At 41.2% G+C, this 20,920-nt stretch overlaps 2 protein-coding genes across 8 annotated transcripts; one reads left to right on the top strand and one right to left on the bottom strand.

Moving 5' to 3' along the window:
• Positions 1-92: 92 nt before the first annotated feature.
• Positions 93-4,538, bottom strand: ubl4a (ubiquitin like 4A). 2 transcript variants are annotated; one of them, XM_061767345.1, is made up of 4 exons: positions 4,345-4,538; positions 2,998-3,103; positions 1,552-1,766; positions 93-615 (listed from the first exon to the last, which is right to left on the bottom strand). In XM_061767345.1, exons 1-4 carry the CDS (start codon positions 4,390-4,392, stop codon positions 505-507), a joined length of 480 nt encoding a protein of 159 aa, XP_061623329.1. In that variant the 5' UTR covers positions 4,393-4,538; the 3' UTR covers positions 93-504. The 2 variants fall into 2 exon arrangements, with proteins under 2 accessions (XP_061623329.1, XP_061623328.1); XM_061767344.1 differs by lacking the exon at positions 4,345-4,538 and adding an exon at positions 3,522-4,306.
• A 1,465-nt stretch (positions 4,539-6,003) lies between these two features.
• Positions 6,004-20,512, top strand: prkg1l (protein kinase cGMP-dependent 1, like). Of its 6 annotated transcripts, XM_061767334.1 has the most exons (21): positions 6,224-6,404; positions 6,922-7,117; positions 7,216-7,330; positions 7,528-7,554; positions 8,041-8,207; positions 9,054-9,167; positions 11,572-11,677; positions 12,845-12,908; positions 13,059-13,136; positions 13,266-13,357; positions 13,434-13,499; positions 13,568-13,645; positions 14,828-14,927; positions 15,003-15,142; positions 15,717-15,806; positions 15,882-16,023; positions 16,917-17,080; positions 18,117-18,239; positions 18,341-18,403; positions 20,031-20,097; positions 20,177-20,512. In XM_061767334.1, exons 2-21 carry the CDS (start codon positions 6,928-6,930, stop codon positions 20,261-20,263), a joined length of 2,073 nt encoding a protein of 690 aa, XP_061623318.1. In that variant the 5' UTR covers positions 6,224-6,404; positions 6,922-6,927; the 3' UTR covers positions 20,264-20,512. The 6 variants fall into 6 exon arrangements, 4 of the variants coding, with proteins under 4 accessions (XP_061623320.1, XP_061623318.1, XP_061623317.1 ...); XM_061767333.1 differs by having other exon boundaries at positions 6,224-7,117; XR_009787698.1 differs by having other exon boundaries at positions 6,062-7,117; positions 16,917-17,076; positions 18,117-18,403; positions 20,177-20,195.
• Positions 20,513-20,920: the final 408 nt, after the last annotated feature.

The following is a 20,920-nucleotide window of genomic DNA, read 5'->3' as shown; positions in this document are numbered from 1 at the left end:
GGTTGTCAAGCCTAAAAAGCCCCGCCTCTTAACTTGCATTTTTGATCAATCTCTGCATGTGTATCAGCTTTGCAAACAAGAGGACACAGAAATAAGTTGTCTCACTTTTAATATCTGAATATAAACAGAATATTTACAATTCATACAATGAGCATTAGTTATCAACAAAGAGAAAATGTACTGCCTTGTCTCTTAACAACACACATCACCCAAACATTACAAATAAATATCCTTAAAGACAAGTTATGGTCCCTGGGAGCTGTAAAACATGAGACCCACAGCATGAATGATTCCATTGTATTCAAATATTGTGTGACTAGGTCTCATGACATTACTCCAGCGTTAATGACACTGACCAACTTTCTGCGGATAAGTCGGTGCTTTGCCACAGAGATAACTAGCTATCCATGCTCACTCGCTGACTAGGCACACACAGCGCTCTCCGCATCACATTTTAAGTACGTCCGAGCATTCGCAGGACGCAGCTTCGGGCAGGGCCGGCCATCAGTCCATGTACGACGATGTGTCCATGCTGTCCACCTCCGGGTGAAGCAGTCTGCCGGCCAAGCGCTCGATGTCGTCCAGGCTGAGTTGTCGTAGTGAACGTTCATAATCCTTCAAAAGGAAATAGAAATTTAAAAAGTCTTACTGTACAGTCAGCCTGCTGAAGTACAGTTGGTTAAAATATCGGTATGATCAAATGACTATTAAAAGGGGAAAACTGCTTTTTGTTAAGACTTTTAATTGCTTTACATTGGTACCCTGACTTATGAGTAATGTTGTCACGATATCAATATTCTGACTTTGATACTATACCTGCATAAAGTACCTCAATAAGAATACTGAAACGATACAACAAAAACCTAAAACTATCAGTTAAAGCAGTGTAATCATAGATGACAAAACATGGAACAACACATTCTTAGTGTGTGTGTATATATATTTCAAATCCCAGCCTCGCCTGTGTGGAGTTTGCATGTTCTCCCCCGTGCCTGCGTGGGTTTTCCCCGGCCGGGTACTCCGGTTTCCTCCCACATCCCAAAAACATGCGTGGTAGGTTAATTGAAGACTCTAAATTGCCCGTAGGTGTGAATGTGAGTGCGAATGGTTGTTTGTTTATATGTCCCCTGCGATTGGCCTGCGACCAGTTCAGGGTGTACCCCACCTCTGGCCCGAAGATAGCTGGGATAGGCTCCAGCAAGCCCATGACCCTAGTGAGGTCGAATTTTTTAGGACCCAATTTACGAGAGTCCCAACTTACGACTTTTTGAGATACAGGCCATTGCTTGGTCAAACTTTTTATTTGTATTGCGAGCATTATTTACAAGTGGTATCTGCGTTTTTCACTTGTAGTAGCAGCAGGACATTTTCTTCCTATTCCCCAATATTAATTGCTGCTCAGTCTTTCAAACAATGGAACATCCGAAATTTAACAATGTTCTGTGTACCTTCATTTCAAAACAACATGTTGCCATCTAAGGCACCTAAACAGGTTAGCAGCAAGCAAATTTAATTGCTCTTGAATTCCAACATTATAAGCCAAATACGTACCTTAATCAGCTGTTCGTGGACTTTTGCAGCATCTGCAGGACTGAAGTGTTTTGCGAGGATAATGGACACAGCCTGCCACACTCCCCCTTGTGTGGTGCTGCCGTTACCGCTGCTGGTGGCCACCGCTGAAGCTCCGGTCCTTTCTCCCACTGGACGGATGACCAGATTTAATTTAGCTTCTGGCCCAATGGAGTAGTCACTTAGTCGGTGTTCATCTAAAGGGACAAGTAATGGTCACGATCACACACAACAAATTTCTCTTGTGGATGAACAAAGTAGCTATACTTCTATAGTAGATACAAAATGTCTACACATCCCTTTTTAAAGGCCAGGTTTTTGAGATACAAAAAAGATCACGATAAATCATTTCAACACTTAGGCTACCGTTCAGACTGCAGCTCATGATGCCCAATTTTGATGAATTGACCTGCAATGTGAACATACCCTTACACACAGAGCCAACATTTAGATCTCATCAGAGCCATCTATCGACTTGTAAACAGTATCCACCACACAATTATATTCTTCCTCATCTCTTATCTATGTACTCCTTTTGCATGGTGCCCCTAATGTTCAACCCTCGTTGAAAAGTATTTATACTACCAGATATTTTCAATGGTATTTATTTGGCCACTGGATATTTGTGTTTTAGTTTATTTTTATTAATCTTTTTTTCTATTATATTGTGGTCGATACAAACTATGTATTTTAAAATTGACAGAGAAAAGATCACAGACATTTGCCATTATTTCATGTAATTTTTAAGGGAAAATACAATTTCACGATATACATAATTAATGGGATAAAAGAATTATCTGTATCAGATAAAGTTTTGTCCATAGATGTGGCTGTGTTCAGAATTAACCAATCACAGTCAAACTCATTAAATGGGGGGTTAGCGCACAACCACCAGCATTTAAAGTCCCTCTGTTTAACACCAAATAAAGTTTTGTGTTGTAGCAAGATTTTCCTGACTTTTTTTTTTTTTTTTAACTTTTTTTTAGAATCCTGAAAATTTTGTGCTAAAACTGGCTGGTATTTCGAACTGTTCACAAATCCCCCCCACCTTGACTAATTCCCCAGTTCCAGCAGAAAAAAAACAGCCCAATAGCATAACACTGCCACCACCATGCTTCACTGTATGTATGGCATTGTTTTGGTGAGGAGTGGTGTTGTATTCGCGCCAAACATACCCTAAAAAAACTTCAACATTGGTTTAAATGAACATTTTTTTCCCCACGTGTTTGAGAAATTTCAAAATTGTTTTTTTTCTTTTCAAAACTAAAAAAAAAAAAAGGTTGAGATTTTTGTTGGTCTCATTTCTTTACATCACAAAAAAATGGCATTTGAATAGAGGCGTGTAAACTTTTTACATCCACTGCATCTATCTACAATCGAGAGGAACCTGAGTTAAAGGAGCAGGCATGAAGATTAACAAAAAGGTACCTGCGAGCGCTTTGCCTTTATAAAGCAACCGCTGCTGATTGGCTGGGATGTTGAGACGTTCCGACACGAGCTCTTTCACTGTGGAAACCTTTTCATCTTCAGTCACCTGGAAGATTACGCACAAAATGGTCAAACTAATGCAAGCTGAGCACCATTTAAGCAATGGTGCACGTTGTACAAATGCTTCATTAGTATATTTAAGCAGTTTTCAGATAGCTGTAGATAAGTGTGTATTTTTCTGACAACTTTTTACTTTAAAATTGAAAACAGATTCTCTGCTTTACTTAGACTTGAGTAAACGGGTTGAATTCGTACTTATACTTTAACCAGTGTTTTTTTTAACACGTCTGTACTTCTACCCTAAGTAGAGAGAGAGTACTTTTGCCACCTCTGAAAGCTATATTCTTTAATGCCTTTCGACTTGACCCTATTTAGGCATTGATACCGCAACTAATCCTCTTCCATCTCTCCCTGTCGTCTGCATGTTCAGCTCTAACTGGAGCTATCTGCAAGTCTTCCCTCACCTCGTCCGTACATCTCCCATTTGGTGTTTCTCTTCGGCGGCTCCATTTCCAGCATTCTTCTACCGATTTATCCAGTCCCTCCTCTGTACATGGGATCTCTAGCTTTATCCCTCTCATGAGCTAATTCTTGATCCTGTCCATCCTTGTCACCCCCAAAAAGAATCTCAGCATCTTCAACTCTGCCACGTCCAGGTCTGTCTCCTGGTCATTGATACCATCTCCAAACCATACCTCGAAAACGTTACTTTCACCTGTCTCAGACGTTTACACAACAGCACAAGCTTAATCCAGCAGTTGTGCTATTAATACCAGATTAAATACTATGGAATGACACAGGAGACACCGTTTATGTAAAACATTACAAAGAGAAGAATCGAGGAAGCACAAATACGAGCGAGAATAGATAAAACTAGTTACTATTTTACTAATTTGACGTCGTATACCAACTTTTCTATACACACATACAACCCGTTAACCAGTCAATACACATACACAAAACGACCAAATAACTGTACAATGACCTAAGCAGATGATTTGGCAGTAACGTTAGCCTGCCTCTTTGTCCGGCTGTTGCTAGCAACCCACGACTGTCTGCACATGTAAGACTCGCCACTGAGTCACAGTCGCTTTACTGGCGCTACAAAGAGAGTAAATAAGAAAAAAAACACACACACACACACAATTTCCACTTATCTAATTCTCCTTCACATTTTCAAAAAGTGACTCAACATGTGACAAGGATCTTTCCAAGTGGTTAGCAGCTAGGTGGCTACAAGGGTCGGACGTATGAGCCGCAGTCAGCAGTAACATATCCTTCACTTACGTGGACGCTGCATTCTTTTCCCTGCAAAGGCTTCACAGTAAGAATCATTTTGGATTGAACTACGAACAAATAAACGACGACTTCTTTGGAGATTAGGCGACAAAACCTCTCCGCTAGTTTAGCTAAGGAAGACCGGGCTTCTTCGTTAGCAGCCCATGCTGTGCTGCTGACTTTGAGCGCCCCCGCCTGACCGGGCTGTGTTACGTCTGCTGCCTATTCGAAACAATAGTTCACGTGTCACTGCCCATTGGTTAGGAATCACTGATCCAAGTCAGTGGTTCTGAAACTGGGGTTCCTGGAGCCCCGACACTACTGGCAGTCCACAAGCTGTGCTTGGGGGGGTCGACATACAAACATACAAAACCAATTACTCTTTACTCCATATCTTAGCTTTGACACCCCCCCCCCCCCCCACAAAAAAATATAATTTGTGTTTTTATGTCCTAAATGTACAGTTTGTCACAGTTTCTTATCGTACTAGAGTGGCTCCAACTACTAGAGACAAATTCTTTGTGTTTTAACATACTTGGCCAGTATAGATGATTCTGATTCTGATTAAAAGCTCTGATATGTTTGTGACAATTCCTATAAATCTGTCTCTCTGGGATGAATGAAGTTTTTTTTTTTTTTTTTTTTTTTTTAGAACAAACAATTTGGGTTGCATTTTTTTTATGCTTGCAAAGTGCTGTCCGTCCATCCATTCATCCCTTTTCTGAACCTAAATGAATAAAATTTGATTGATTGATAGCACCAAGACTGGTTAGCACATCCGCCTCACAGTTCTGAGGTCCCGGGTTCAAATCCGGCCTTACTGTGTGGAGTTTGCATGTTCTCCTCATACCTGTGTGGGTTTTCTCTGGGTACTCCGGTTTCCTCCCACATTCCAAAATCATGCATACGGTAGGTTAATTGAAGACTCTAAATTTTCCATAGGTGTGAATGGGAGTGTGAATGGTTGTTTGTCTCATGTGCCCTGTGATTGGCTGGCGACCAGTTCACGGTGTACCGCTAGGTTCCAGCATCCCCGCTAGGTTCCAGCATCCCAGCGACCCTAGTGAGGAGAAGCAGTGTAGAAAATGGATGGATTGATTGGTCGCTGTTCTGCTGCCATGCAGAATTAAGGGAAATATTTGCATGGTATCTAGGGATTGCTTGAATGGGTTTATTCTTTCCATTCATGTACTTTCTGGGGAAAGTAAATAATAGTCATTGTTAAGCTATTAGCAATTATTTGTAATAATACAGTAACAATATTTTTTTGGGGGTGAATCATTGTGACCATTGAGGCAGCACAGTAAACTAGCGGCAAGCACATTTGCATCAGTGGTCTGAGGTTCAGGATTCAAATATTGGCTCTAGCCTTCCTGTGTGGATTTCTAGGTTAGCAACCTTGAAGACTCTAAACTGTCCATAGGTGTAAATGTGAGTGTGAATGGTCGTTTCTTTGTATTTGCCCTGCGATTGGCTGGCGACCAGTCATAGGTGTATTCTCCCTCTCGCCCAAAGTCAGCTCGCATAGGCTCCTGCTCACACGTGACCTAATGAGGACTAGCACTGTAGAAAATGGATTGATGGATTATGAACATTAACCTTTTGCCTAAATGAAGATAAATTACCAGAATGGAATTGAATACAATAGAAAGCTTTACTGCAATTACATTTGGAGCAGTACTCTCCTCAGAGTAGTTAAAAATAAGGCTGCCAAGCCCATTCCTAATTTAGAGTCAGAAATAAATGTACAACTCAGCCCCATAATAATAAAACACTGCAAACAAAAGCGCTTTAGACATTTTTCTCGTGCCATCAAATGAGTAATGCACCCCTCTCCCGAAACCCTCCAATCTATCCCCAAAATCCCATCTGACCCGGTCTCATCTCATCTCATCTCATCCTCCCGGACTGGCTCTTTGGTCACGTGACCGGCTGCTGCCGTCTCAATGCAGCCCCTCACTCTCCCAATCCGCAGCCCCCCACTCCAAACTCGAAAGGAGAGGGAACATCCTTCTCTTCACTTGCAGAGGACGTCCGCGTGCACCTGTCGAATGGACCGTCTGCACTGGGTAAGTGCTGTTCTATCTATCTATCTATCTATCTATCTATCTATCTATCTATCTATCTATCTATCTATCTATCTATCTATCTATCTATCTATCTATCTATCTATCTATCTATCTATCTGTCTATCTATCTATCTATCTATCTATCTATCTATCTATCTATCTATCTATCTATCTATCTATCTATCTATCTATCTATCTATCTATCTATCTATCTATCTATCTATCTGTCTGTCTGTCTATCTATCTATCTATCTATCTATCTATCTATCTATCTATCTATCTATCTATCTATCTATCTATCTATCTATCTATCTATCTATCTATCTATCAGGATCTTTCCAGTATTTTTTCAAGCCTTGCAAGACATTTTCTTTAACTTCTTTCCTAAATAACGCCTTCAATTAAGGTGGAAAATGGCTTCCTTTGAGTGACATTGAATTTACTCAAAATCAACGAGATAGCTGCAACTTGTGGCTGCTGCAACACTTACACTTGACGTGTGGCTGCACATTAAAAGTAGGTCATGGGCACGCTTCGAGACCTTCAGTTCGCCTTGCAGCTAAAGATTGAAGAGCTCCGTCAGAGGGACACCCTAATAGATGAGCTGGAGCTGGAACTCGATACCAAGGACGAACTCATTCGGAGACTTCAGGAAGAGCTGGATCGCTATAGAGCCCCCGTGGTCCTGCCGGGACCCTCTGTAGCCAGCGCCGGTTGGTACACGATGTTCTGATTTAGATGATATTTGCCTCGTTTGAGTCACTCAGTATGATTTTTTTGTGTGTGTGTGTGTGCGTCTGTGTCTTTGCAGCCTGCTTGCCTCGAAGTGATGACCACCTGCAAATCGTAAATAGAAGGACACTCATTTCTGAGTCCTTCACTCTAGATTCGACGAATCTTGCCACCTTTTGTGACAAAAACCAGGAGTAAGTGCACACAATGTTTTCTTCAGCAATATGTAGTTTTCAGAAAACCATCCAGAGGTGCAATGCCTTGTCTTCAGGGTGGCTTGGAAACATACCTGTATCTTTATGGTCTAGGAAGTGTCAAAAGATGTTCACTGCTGTTAGCTGTAAAATGTAAAAATGATGAATTGCCCTTATTTTTCTTGGCCATTTTATAGGGCGAATTTACAGGTGGTGCTTGGGAGGTGAGTTGCTTCACGTTAACATTGTGTTTTTGACTCAACCATGTTGTATTCAGCAGCCAGGACAGTACATTTTCTGCGTAGTTGCTTTTCCAGTTTTATGGTTATTATCATTAATTTGACCCTTTGCCATCAATGATATCCTTTCTGTGGTGGCATTTCTAACCAGACTCAGAAAAGCCAAAGAAGCAATTTTTTTGCTCAACATTAATTTAAATGCTGACTGATCTGAAGTCTCACAAGATATGTCAACGTCTCACGTCTCGCACGATGTCTCGCAATTAAGAAAATGCAGTTCCAAAAGATTAAAAGCAACTGCATTGTATTTAAAAGTTAAATAAAACTGAACCGTACTCGTGATACACGCACCACACTTTGAGAATATTGTACCTTGAGTGTGAGATGGACTCCAATTGCACCCCTTCTTCCTATGATCATCTGCACGATTATGCAGGAATAACCCTGAACATCCTCCCTCTGTACATGCAGATGTCAGAAGTTGATTCAGGCCGCTTTTTTGAAGAGCAACTTCTTAAGGAACCTCGATGAAGATGAAACAAGAGCCGTCACGACCTGCATGCATCTCACGGCCATCCATCACAGCTGCTGTGTGATTCAGGAGGGGACCAGCGGCTCGCAGGCTTATGTTGTACAGGGTAAATCATGCTCATCGCGCGGCAAAGTTAATCACGTAGTAGGTTCTGCTAGGTGCTTGAGTGTGGAAATGATGAGTAACCATAGCGGCCGGCATGCTAAGGAGTCCTTATTTAGGATGTTGCTGCTGTTACCTTTATTGCTCTCATCATGCTCATTGCACAGAGATAACTGTGGGTCTTTTAATTTTTTTTACATTTTGATGCAGTGCATTGCTACAAAAGCTATAACCCAAGTCATAAAATTCTTGTTGAATTAACAAATTAGTTCTCTAGGCAGCACGTCGGAATAGTGGTTAGCACGTCTGCCTCACAGTCGAGAGGTTCTGGATTTAAATCCATCCAGCCATCCATTTTCCGTACCGCTTATCCTCACTAGGGTTGCGGGTGTGCTGGAGTTTATCCAAGCTCTCTGGGCGAGAGGCGGCCTACACCCTGGACTGGTCGCCAGCCAATCTCATGTGTTTGGCATGTGGCAGGAAACCGGAGTACCCGGAGAAAACCCACACAGGCACGGGGAGAACATGCAAACTCCACACAGGGGACTGGGGACCTGGGCAGATGTGCTAACCAGTCGTCCACCATGCCACCGTGGATTTAAATTTGTCTATGTGTACTCTGCAACTGACTGGCGACCAGTCCAGGGTGTACCCCACCTCTCGCCCAAAGTAAGCTGGGATTGGCTAGAAAATGGGTGGGAATACCTCTCTTTTGTTTGGTTGCTGTGTCTAAAGCCAATTCGGCTGCTCGAGAGCTGACTAGAACTAAAAGCAGAGATCACTTCTTTTGTTTTAAATTAATAAACACTGCCAGTGATCGCCGTCTTTACCGAGTGTGTTTCCATCACAGAGGGGAGGCTGGACGTGACGAAAGATGGACAGAAATTGCTCACAATCGAAGCAGGGGAAGTGTTCGGAGAGCTGGCGTTGCTCTACAACTGCACACAAATGTACTCCGTCACAGGTAACAACATGTGCAGTATGTGCGTCTTGTTTTTTTAATTTTTTTATTTTTATTCATGCTGATATAACTAAGTCAAAAGCTGAAGACCTTGTTGCATTCCAGTGCTTTGTGTTTGGTATGGATGTGATTTATTTATGGGAAAAGGGATTATCACAAGCTGGGTTATTGTGGCTAGAGGTCACAGACAACACCACGTCTGCTGAATGGTTTCCCCACATATTGTATGTGTGGAATTTAAAACAGTCCATCTGTTCCCTGCAATGGCACAGTCAGTGAAAATACGAAAACCTTTAAGGTGGCTATTAAATTTTGCAGTCATTACAGGATTTTTGTTTTGGTTAATGATGTGGTGTCATGGCAAGTGTCTTGCTGGAAATCTCTGCTATTCTGTGCGCATGTGACTTGCTTAAACAAGTAAATAGGCTGAGCATCATCTGAAATTGAAAAATAACTTTGTTTGGCCTCTTTATCTTGCAACCAGCCGCTATGACAACAAAGCATGAATGTCCTTTGTCATTCTCTAATAGCTTTGCCTTTTATCAGTAACAAAATTATTTTTTTTGCCGTCTGCGGTCTTGACAGATGGAATAAGATGTCACCTTCGGGAAGATCACATTAGCATAGCAGTACAATCCAATCAAAATGAGGTCCGATACAAGAGCTTCATGAAACATTCAGCCTTTAAATGTTGAGTTAAAGTTCAGATTTACACTGTCGGTATTAATTTAAGTAGATGTTGATTACTGTGGTTGTAGCTTGCAGTTGTGTTGAGTGGTGTAGTCATGAACTTGTGATTGTACCTAATATTGTGACCAGAATCATCTGAGTTTATGATCATTTATCCACATCAAGAGTTTATATTGTTTACGTGACCTTGCAAATCTGTTTTGAAAAGAAGTTTCAACACAAAGAACTGCACGTTGCAACCACAATAATACATGACATTAACACTCTCTATTGTCTGGCGTCCGCAACGAAATTCTAAAGACTCCCTGGCTTCTTCCGAATGCTGCTGCTCGAGTGCGCACTAAACTCGATAAAAAGATTCTCCCTTTTTTGTTTCTCCCTTTCTATCGTCACTGCATGGGATCCAGTACATTTTTCACATTTAAATTCCTGCTCCTGAACTACAAGACGACATACAGCATATTCAAAAAGACAGTATGCGTTTTTTAAATTAATGATTATTATCATTAATAATTTAAACCCCAAGGATCGAGAGTTATTGTATACTTTACACACCCAAGGTCTGTCTCGCTAAAATTAGGTTGTTTAGCTGCTTTTGTTACCATGGCTACTGGAGGCAGAGCCTGAGCCTTGTGACTAAAGTGTGGTCTAATTGTAAGTGCATGGCCAGAGTGTGGAAGAAAAATGCCAGCAATATGATAGCAGGGGTGTAGCAGGGAATCTGGATCTGGATCTGGATCTGAATCTGGAACTGGAACTTTGCTCATGTCATGGGTGGAGAAACTTTGTATTGGTGTGGTTATCATAGAAATTAGCCCCGCTGTTGCATTATAAAGATGGCACCGCTTGCATTTTCCCTCACGGGGGCAACACTTCCTCCCCACTCCGCCGAATTTCACTTGTTACTTAGTGTGACGATCCGCGTATGTGGCGCATGCAAAAGACAAATATCCAAATACCCTCCCCTCCTAACAACGTTCATTCAACAAAATTGAATGCAGCTCTCCTTACCTTCTGGCTTTGACATGATAATGTATAGTCCTACAGTCACTTGAAGGTGGTTTTGCCTCTTTGGGATGGATAAAGAAACTCGGTTTGGGGGCCTCAGAAATAAGCAAATAACTTGGTTGTTAAATTTCATTCTTGAGGCGTGGGCAGGCACTCCAGCCAGATGATTTGTACACAAGCCATTAAAATGTCAGCTGTCCAATATGTCCCCTTTAAAGAGCTTGTGCATATCAAGCGAGTTGAGCGCACATCTACTGTACGTACTTGTACTTCCCAGAGTCTGTGAAGAGCAGAAGGGGAGGCGGCGTCATCAGCTGTCAGGCTTCCATCTTCCAGGAAATTCAACTATCCTGCGCAGCTTTCTTAATAATTCTGTATGTAATTGTGCAGGTTAAGCAATCAGCCACCGCTGTCTATCAAATGGTGGACGTGATTAGACAGTTCAAACAGCAGAGATCTGCTGTCCCCGCTCACAGCCGCCGTCAATGAACCAATCTGAATATCATTATTAATTCAAAGTCAGTTTCATTACAAAGAAACTTTAATTATAGTTAAGGAAATGAGATATATGGTAGAGGTACTTCTCTATTAATAATGTCCACTTATGAATAATAAGTGTACAAGTTTTTTGAGGCCCTTCATACAAATCCCTGTGATGGAACTCGACTCATGTGTCCTCTTTGTCGTCGCCCTCCCTTTTGCTCCGCAGCGCAGTCGGACAGCAAGCTGTGGGTTCTCGAGCGCAAGAGTTACCAGACTGTGCTCATGCAGAGTGGCCGTGACAGGCTCGCGCGCACATCGGAGCTCCTGAGCAGGTAAATGTCTACAAAAGATGACACTTTCATCCCTTTTTAAAAAAAAATAACAATAAAAAATAATATCCCAGATCAGTTGTGTCACAATTAGGGGCTATGTTAACCTTGCAAAGTCTGTAGGGTACTTTTTTTATTTTTACTTATAAGGTTGCATCAGGTGACACGGTGAGAGACTGGTTAGCACATCTGCCTCACAGTTCTGGGGACCCGGGTTCAAATCCAGCCTCGCTTGTGTGGACTTTGCATGTTCTCCCCACGCCTGCGTGGGCTTTCTCTGGATATTCCGGTTTCCTCCCACATTCCATAAACATCCATGGTAGGTTAATTGAAGACTCTAAATTGTCCGTAGGTATGAATGTGAGTGCGAGTGGTTGTTTGTTTATATGTGCCATGCGATTGGCTGGCGACCCGCCTTTCGCCCAGAGTCACCTGGGATAGGCTCCAGCACGCCCGCGAGCCTAGTGAGGATAAGCAGTATGGAAAATGGATGGATGGATGGGTTGCATCAGTACTTTTACTTTTACTAGTCTTACTTTTACACAAGTATCCGTACAGAGTGTGAGTACTTTTGCCACCTCTGACGTTTGTTAAATGCGAAGGTCTTGCCATTTAGATATTTTCTGATTGCATCATGGTGTCCATTCCCCTGGTAGATACCAACACCTTATATTTTTTAAAGAGTGTGCGTGTGTGTGAGAGAGAGCGATACGAGTGATTGAGTGTTGCGGTTAATGCTATTGCTCGCTTGGTTCACAGTAAAGTACAACCGACTGCTGTAAACAAGTAGATACCAGATAAGCCAACTTCCTCAATTACCATTTCTTACCTTCCCAGTATTTTTATATATTTTACATCCACATTATTATCTTTTTTTTTTTTTTTTTACCTCATCTACGAACCAATCACCTGACCTGTCCATCCTTTTATAAAATCTAATATTGCCCTTGAGCACAAAAAGCAAACATTTCCCTGTAGTTCCCACAACCACTAAAAGCAGAATGGGAGGCAGTCAGTCTGGGATTTACCTGATCTTTCAATTTTAGCTAGCTGGGATAAACTCCAGCTTTTTCAAAAATGCTGAACTGGATAAGTGGGACGACTGCGCAGTGACGGATGTGTTGTTTCCCTTTTGCTGTCTATGTTGTCTAAGTGAATTTGTGTCTGCAGCGTTCCCTCTCTGCTGTCCTTGCCAAAGAACGCCATCATGAAGATGTGTGATCTTATGGAGGAGGTACATATACGAAGCATGAACATCGCACACAACCACCTCGCAAATTTATTTGTTTTCCCCATTCTTTTATTTCACTTTGGTAGCTGCTGCTTGTCCCTGACCTTTTATGCTCAATTTGATTGTTTTTCCCGTCTTTCTGTCTCTCCACAGGCTCGCTACACTCAAGGCGACGACATCATTCGACAAGGCGCCTCAGGGGACACCTTTTATATCGTTAACAAAGGCCAGGTAAAGTTGGCCGCAATGAGGGAAAAATGTCAGCACAGCTTTAGAAATGTCTCTGGAGTGGCTGCAATTGACTTTGTCACCTTTCTTCATTGCTTTTTTCTTTTTCTTGTGACTATTTTGATTGGGCAGGTGAAAGTCACAGAAAAGAAGCTGGGAGATGAAGAGCAAGTCCTCTCCAAGCTTTCGGAGAGGCATTGGTTTGGAGAAAAAGCTTTGTGGGGGTAAGACGGATTCAATTGTTATCACGTGCCTTTCGTAGGATTTATTTGAATCAAATCTCTCTCTCTCCTTATTCAGAGAGGACGTGCGCGCTGTGAATGTGATTGCAGCTACTGATGTGACGTGTCTGCTCATTGACAGAGAGTAAGACACGTTTCCCAGAGATGGATACAGTTCGGAGTTTCAATGATATCTTTTTATTTATTTTCCAGGACGTTCAGGGATATAATTGGAGGGATGGTATTTGACAGCAGTAAAGAGGTGCTTCAAAACACTGGATGCAAAGAGGAGTAAGGAAAATTTGTTATCATTTGTTTCAGAGTCCAAACCTTCACCGTCATAAACCTTTATTAACTGGACATGAAATGGTTTAAGCATTTAAAATTATGAATTGTCATACAAGGACAAGCAGACCCTAACCAGTCCGGAGGAATCTGTTAAAAACAATAAAACACTGCATTAATGACAAATGTACTTACCAGGCAAGTTGATTTTTTTATATTAAGAATTATAAAATGAACTCAACCACTGATGTGATATGTAATAACATAACATGCACTGCAGCACTAAGCCTTTTTTAATCTCGCCAATCCGCAGTCAACTACGGCTAACGTAGCAGTCTAGAATCTTCACTCAGTGCTCCTTCTGATCAAACAGCACTAACAGATGGACTCAAATGTCGTATCAACAGAATGGGAGTAAACCAGGAAGTAGACGCCTACCCGAATAAAACTTGTAAGAAGCAACACTTATACTCAATCATCCATCCACATGACTAATGGTGATAATCTCAGACAAGACACCGAAACACTGTCTAACACTGGACAAAAGTACTCGAGCACCACCGGAGTACAATGTGAGTCCACTTCCTTCACGGCAACGTCTGGTAGATATTCTTCTCCATGTCTTACCACTGTTGTTCTTTCAGAATAAGTGCAGCAAAAGCCACAATAATCATTTCATCTTTTGAGGGTGGTTGAAAAGAGGTCAACTGAGGGACCCTGGTAGCTTGTGTTTTATGACATTTATTACACCAGAATTTTAGTGCAACTCCAAATAGTATACATTTTGCCGAAATGTGATGTCACAATTCTCCATTTTCTACGCCTCTTGTCCTTATTAGGGTTGTGGGTGAGATGGAGCCTATCCCAGTTTTTGGCACGAGGCGGGCTACACTCGGGATTGCGAGCTAGTCAAACGCAGGGTGGGACAATTATTAATATGGCTGAAATAGAAAGTGATGGCATCGCGCAAGCACAATTTCTTTGCAGTCTGGATGGAGTGAGGTGAACATCTCCTGAAGTCTCCAATAACACCACAAAAAGTCACTAGATTTGTTGCTTATCAGTTTTTTGAAAAATAGTCGCTCGAGGGGTCGCTAAATGGGGGAATAAAGTCACTAATTGTAACACAACATTTTTAACTTTTGGAGCCGTGAAAGCTGCAGCTCAATTTGTTTCCCTTGTGAGCAGGTCAGAAGTCAAGGATGCTGCCTCCCTCTTATCTTCCACCTTAAGTGATTTCCAGATAATCAGCAGTCTAGGAGAAGGGCAGTTTGGTCATACAGACCTGGTGAGGTTCTGGCTCGATGCCTCCTGCACATTCTGTGTTGGTGCAATGTAATCCATGGATACGTGCCTCTTCCAGGTGCAACTCAAGAGCAACGCCCAGGGTCTTTTCGCCATGAGGGTCTTCGATAAGAAGGCGATTATCCACAACGGCCTGCGAGAGCATGTTCTGAGAGAACGAAACATCCTAATGGATTCCGCATGTCCATTCATAGTCAGGTGTTCGCATTTTAGATGCTATCTACTCAGGATTGTTTTGATTACACTCCGTGTTTGTATTGACAAGACGGTGCATGTCTAACATTTCTAAAAATAGTAAAACTGAGTTGTGTAAGAGGGATTAATCGCGGAGTTCAAATGTAAAAGCAGACAAGTGCAATTTTGACAAAAATGGTGGCACGCCTACTAGCAGCCTGCCTATCACGACATTTTCTAACCCTTCATAACCAAACAACCCCTATGTATAACTCGCTGAAAATAAAAGTTTTATTTCAGAAACCAACAAGTAACATGCATTTTATTTCAAGTAGTGCCAATCACGATATTCATCCAAAAAAATATTAGATGACTGCATTATATTGGGGGGGGTAACAGACAGCATGTCAGGATGTGATCACATTCATATTTATCCATCGTCTGATTTATAATTGCTGTATGGTATGTGATTAGCTTTGTATGAATGTCCGCTTTAGAATAGAAGTTGATATGCGTTGTGTTGGATGTACAAATGCCTGGAGTTGGAGAGTGTATAAAAGCACCAATCCTAAAAATATTTTTCTCTCGTTAATCCCAGATTGCACAAAGCCTTTCGAGATGCTAAGTGCATCTATATGCTGACAGAGGCTTGTCTCCATGGCGATCTTTACGGCTTGCTCAAAGAAAAGTACATACTTTTGTACTGAAGGTAAGCCCTTCAAACTAAAGAATGAAAGCGCCTAAGTGTGATTGTACTCCACAGAGGCTGTCTGGATGAGAGCAGCACCAAATTCTACACGGCTTGCGTGACGCAGGCGTTGACCTTTCTTCATGCTCGAAATGTCGTCTATAGAGACATCAAGCCTGAAAATGTTGTTCTAGATGAGCGAGGATATGCCAAACTGGTAAAAGGATGAAAAAAAAAAAATCATTTCACACTTGACTTATACAGTATATGTACGGGGGGGACATCAGTTTTTGATGGAGTTCCATTCCTATTGTGGCAACGTAACCCGAATTTATAACCTAAATTGGTACACACCGTAGTCTATCACTCACTTCCGCTGACGCGGTAGTAATCCCCCACCTATTTGTACTTCACTATTTAGCGAATTGTGCCTGTCCTCTGTTATTTGCAAAAAAAAACAAACAAAAAAGAAAAACCCACCTAATCATGTTTTTTGGTGCGCTTTCTATAATGCTCTAAGATGCCACAAGACATCATCAAAGCTCTGTCTGTTTCAGAATTGGTCTCAAGGAAATCTGTTGAAGCGATACATCTGCCAAAGACAAGCTTTGCATGTTGGGGAGAGTCTTCACTGCATGTGCATGTGTCAAACCATTTTTAAGCCATTTATTCATAAAGGTAATGTAAGATGAGTTCCAAATTATATAAAACTGTTTTGGTATCATACAGTCGATTGTGGTACATTTAAACTATTAATACAGGCAATTATAAACATTTGGCATCAATTACTTGCATTTGTTTGAATATTTGCAGTGGAGCTCCGTAACTACTTACTGTAAAGTCATAATTACAGTACATATTTGTATGAAAAACTCTTCTAACCCATGAATATAAAAACAATCAAACAAAAAACAGTAAGGGCGGCGGTAACGAAGCGTGCCTTCGTGTTCCATGACAACACACTGTATTCTTACAGGGTTGCGTAAACTAGTTCATTGCACATCATTTGTTACCTTGAAACATCGTACCTCGGTACCACCGTAACCTGAGGACCCCCTGTAGTAGATTTGCATTCTCCCCGATGTGACTGTCCTTGTTTGTCAATCACAGGTCGGCTCGAGGTGTTTAAAGAAGATTGAAATGGGTAAGAAGACATACACCTTCTGTGGCACTCCAGGCTACATGGCCCCTGAAGTCATTTTCAACAAAGGCCACAGTGTAGCTGCAGACTTCTGGTCTTTGGGTGTTTTTGTGTTTGAGCTCCTGACTGGTGGGTGAGTTTTGCTCTTTGTTCCATCTCACATTGTTGAAACACAGTGGAACAAAACGCTTTCTATTCCACAAAGCGGCTCGACTTCCCTTTTATGTTAAGTTTTGAAAAAAATGTTTACCATTGGAAACAATGGCAATAGAAATAGGCAGTTCTAGGGTCAGACTGTCACCCACTGTCACCTTTATTAACTGTATAGGAAATATTCAGTTTGCATTTCCATTGTTCAGGCGGTGACCTAACCCAAATTCGTATGTGGGTCATTCCAGGATTAGAAGACAATTTAGGCACCAATACAGTAGTTTTGAAAAATGGACCATTTATTTTATAGATTTTTGTCACATTTTCAGTAACAGGTGTTTTGAGTGACACACTGCATTATGACTAAAAATAATAATATTTTTTTAAAAGTGAAAACTAGAAGAGAAGACTTACCTTGGGTCTACCCATGGCTAGAGCAGTTAGCTTGATGCAACTATTTAAAAAAAAAAATGTTTGTCTTCCTCTATATGGCTAAAAACGTTTTAGCAACAGAGTTGCATGTATGTTGAGACACAACTTCAACTTTATAATTACTCCTATTTAAAATACTGTACTGTATATGTCTGTGTCTGTGATATGCATAAAACAAAATGTTTCAACAATTACAAGGAAAACAGGAACAAAATCATACCAAAAAAAATCAAGTTAACACATTTTTAACACAAATTCAGCTTCAAACAATCATGTAATCAAACTGTAGTCCTGCTTGTGAGCATAGCATGCACAGGAAGTCAGCTATCCCGTTTTCCGGGTTTGATCACGTGACGTTCAACATAAAGCGGACCGACACAAGTGCATGTTTCTGTATTTTGTGCATGAATTATTTGAAATTTCACGGAGGGGGGCAGAACATGTCCTCCCGTTCTGGAATGAACCCGAAAGACAAGTCGCAACCAGCGATGACCCAAAATAATGGTCAAATTCTGATTTGTGAAACTTCAGGTTTGGTCCACTCTGGATGTAGAACTGTACCACTGACAGATCGCTTGTGTCTCCAGGCTTCCGTTCAGCGGCGTTGACCCAATGAGTGTTCTTGGCGACACCGTTCGTGGCATTGATAACATCGACTTCCCCAAAGCAATCAGCAAGAGTGCCTCCAGTCTCATAAAGAAGCTGTGCAGGTGTTGAATCCAAGCGCGCCAAAGATGCAGCGCCACGTCTTGACTGACACAATCACGATGGTGTCCTCAATTTGATGTCCTCTCTCTGCTCCGTTGCCAAGGCACAATCCCTCGGAGAGGCTAGGCAGTCGAAGAAATGGGGCCAAGGACATTCAGAAGCACAAGTAAGACTGCAGGTTATATTGCTCTATGGGAGCCTGAGACTCAAAATATGACATTTATTTAAGATGATTAAAGATTCAGTTCAATTAAAGTACCAATGGACAGTTTAATGTCTGTGTTTGACATCAGAGAATTAAAAACAGGGTCTAGTGTTGTGCCCAATACTGTTTATATAGGTAAGATATTAAGAAATATGCAAAAATGTACATATATATAGTATTTACAGTAGGTGAATGTGTTGAGGGAACTACATGCAAATATTGTACACTGTCAAACAGCCGCCTCCTCTCGAACAAATGCCGAGCCTCAATTAGTTGCCAGGTGCACTTGAAGAAATAAATGCCTAACCACAAATATGTATGTGTAGATTCTAAGTCATCCAGGTCATGGCGATCCGCAAATGTTGAAATGCTGCAACAGGAGTTGCTTCTAAAAAATTTTTGTGTTGAGTCTCCATATTTGTCTCTGTTGGGTGCCCCCTGGGATGGTGGGTGGTTTGTTGTTGCCAAGGCTGGTACCCTGGCATGGCTGGTGAACGGCCGTACTGCATACAAACCGTTCAGTCATCAGAATTTGACATTCAATTCCAAATATTCATTGCTTATAGGCTTATAACACAGCAACATATGCTAGTTTCGTTAGCACATCTATGGCTTTCTGCAATGTGTGTTAGCATTAAGCTAATGGACTTTCGTATAACGCAAGTTACGTTATATGTTAGTTTTATATATATATATATAGTTATATGGCTGTTTTCAATGCAAAACGTAATTCTCTGTTTTATGTTTTAGTTTGACAATAAACATCACCTGGGAGTGGCGATAAACAGCTTGGCTTCTTTTTTGAAGAACTGTTCACCATATTGTGACCACCCCAGGTGACACACACACTAGAGACATAAATAGAAGCCTTTTGGATTAAATGTGAAACGCCTTCAATACATAAGAAGAGTCCAGTTGCATTGTGGGCGCTCCCCAAATAGTAGTAGTAAAAAGAACAGGTGGCCACAAATCAATCAATCTATCTATCTATCTATCTATCTATCTATCTATCTATCTAATCCGAGTTGCCATAGCTCAAATATAATCCAGAAATGTTTTATTATTATTATCTTTTATTTATATATATATTTATATATTTATTTATAAATATATAAATTACTTGCGCGGCACGGTGGACGACTGGTTAGAGCGTCAGCCTCACAGTTCTGAGGACCCGGGTTCAATCCCTGGCCCCGCCTGTGTGGAGTTTGCATGTTCTCCCCGTGCCTGCGTGGGTTTTCTCCGGGCACTCCGGTTTCCTCCCACATCCCAAAAACATGCATTAATTGGAGACTCTAAATTGCCCGTAGGCATGACTGTGAGTGCGAATGGTTGTTTGTTTGTATGTGCCCTGCGATTGGCTGGCAACCAGTTCAGGGTGTACCCCGCCTCCTGCCCGATGACAGCTGGGATAGGCTCCAGCACGCCCGCGACCCTAGTGAGGAGAAGCGGCTCAGAAAATGGACGGATGGATGGATAAATTACTTGCCTCGTGAATTGCTTACAATTAAAGGATGCCTGGTATTAGCTGCAGTTGAATAAAAAACAAACAAACAAACAAAAACTGCTGTGTCTTGTCTCTCATTAGATGGTTTGAAGGATTCAACTGGGATGGACTAAGTAGAGGAACGTTAAATCCACCACTCAGCCCCAAGGTAAGCATTCAGTTATCTTTTGTTCCTAAATTTAGAAATCATTTGTCCTAATTTATTTCTGTGTTGCTTTGTTTTCAAGGTTAAACACATTTGGAACAGCAGTGGCACATGTGCTCACTATAGTGTAGATGCAGCCGAGCTTGGCACAACATGGGAGGACTTCTGATGGATGAAGTCTATTTTTTGGTTTAACTGTCAAGAACAATTCACTCACTACCAGTAAAAACACACTATATTTTTTATTATCAGCAGAAATTGTTTGATAAAGAACACATGCTTGTCTCAAACGAGCACTTACGTTCTATTTATTTATTTAGTTTGTTTTTTTGGTAAATAAAAAATAATAATAATGCATTTACATTTGTGCATCAGTAATGTTACGACTGTTGGATGCAATAAACAGCTTTATCTCACAGTCTGCATTCTTATTCAGAAGAGTTTCCAGCCGCAAACTATGCAGTGACGTCAGGGTTGGGGGGAAAAAAAAAATCTTGCAGTGAAGCTAAAATGGAAGAAGGCAAGTACAGGAAGTCTTTTAATGTGGATTTCAAGATATAACAATGATAAAAGTCAATGGAAGAAACCAGGGTGCAATAGTAAAATAAGAATTATAGTTAATCTTCTAGGTAACAGATATTTTGGGATAGGTGGGATTTAAAAAATGCGTATTTCAAGATCAAATTATGTAATTGAAGGGGAGAAGCCACAATTTATTGTTTTTGAAAGGTGGTAATTTTATAAATTTGTTGCTCAAAACACGATTATGTGAAATGTATAGCTACTCTGTTGTTAACACATACAGCTCTGGATTTTTATTTCATTT

This window comes from Phyllopteryx taeniolatus, chromosome 3 (genome assembly GCF_024500385.1).
Source record: "Phyllopteryx taeniolatus isolate TA_2022b chromosome 3, UOR_Ptae_1.2, whole genome shotgun sequence".
NCBI lineage: Eukaryota > Metazoa > Chordata > Actinopteri > Syngnathiformes > Syngnathidae > Phyllopteryx > Phyllopteryx taeniolatus.
The sequence above is the reverse complement of the archived record's forward strand: the minus strand, read 5'-3'. Positions and strand labels throughout refer to the sequence as shown.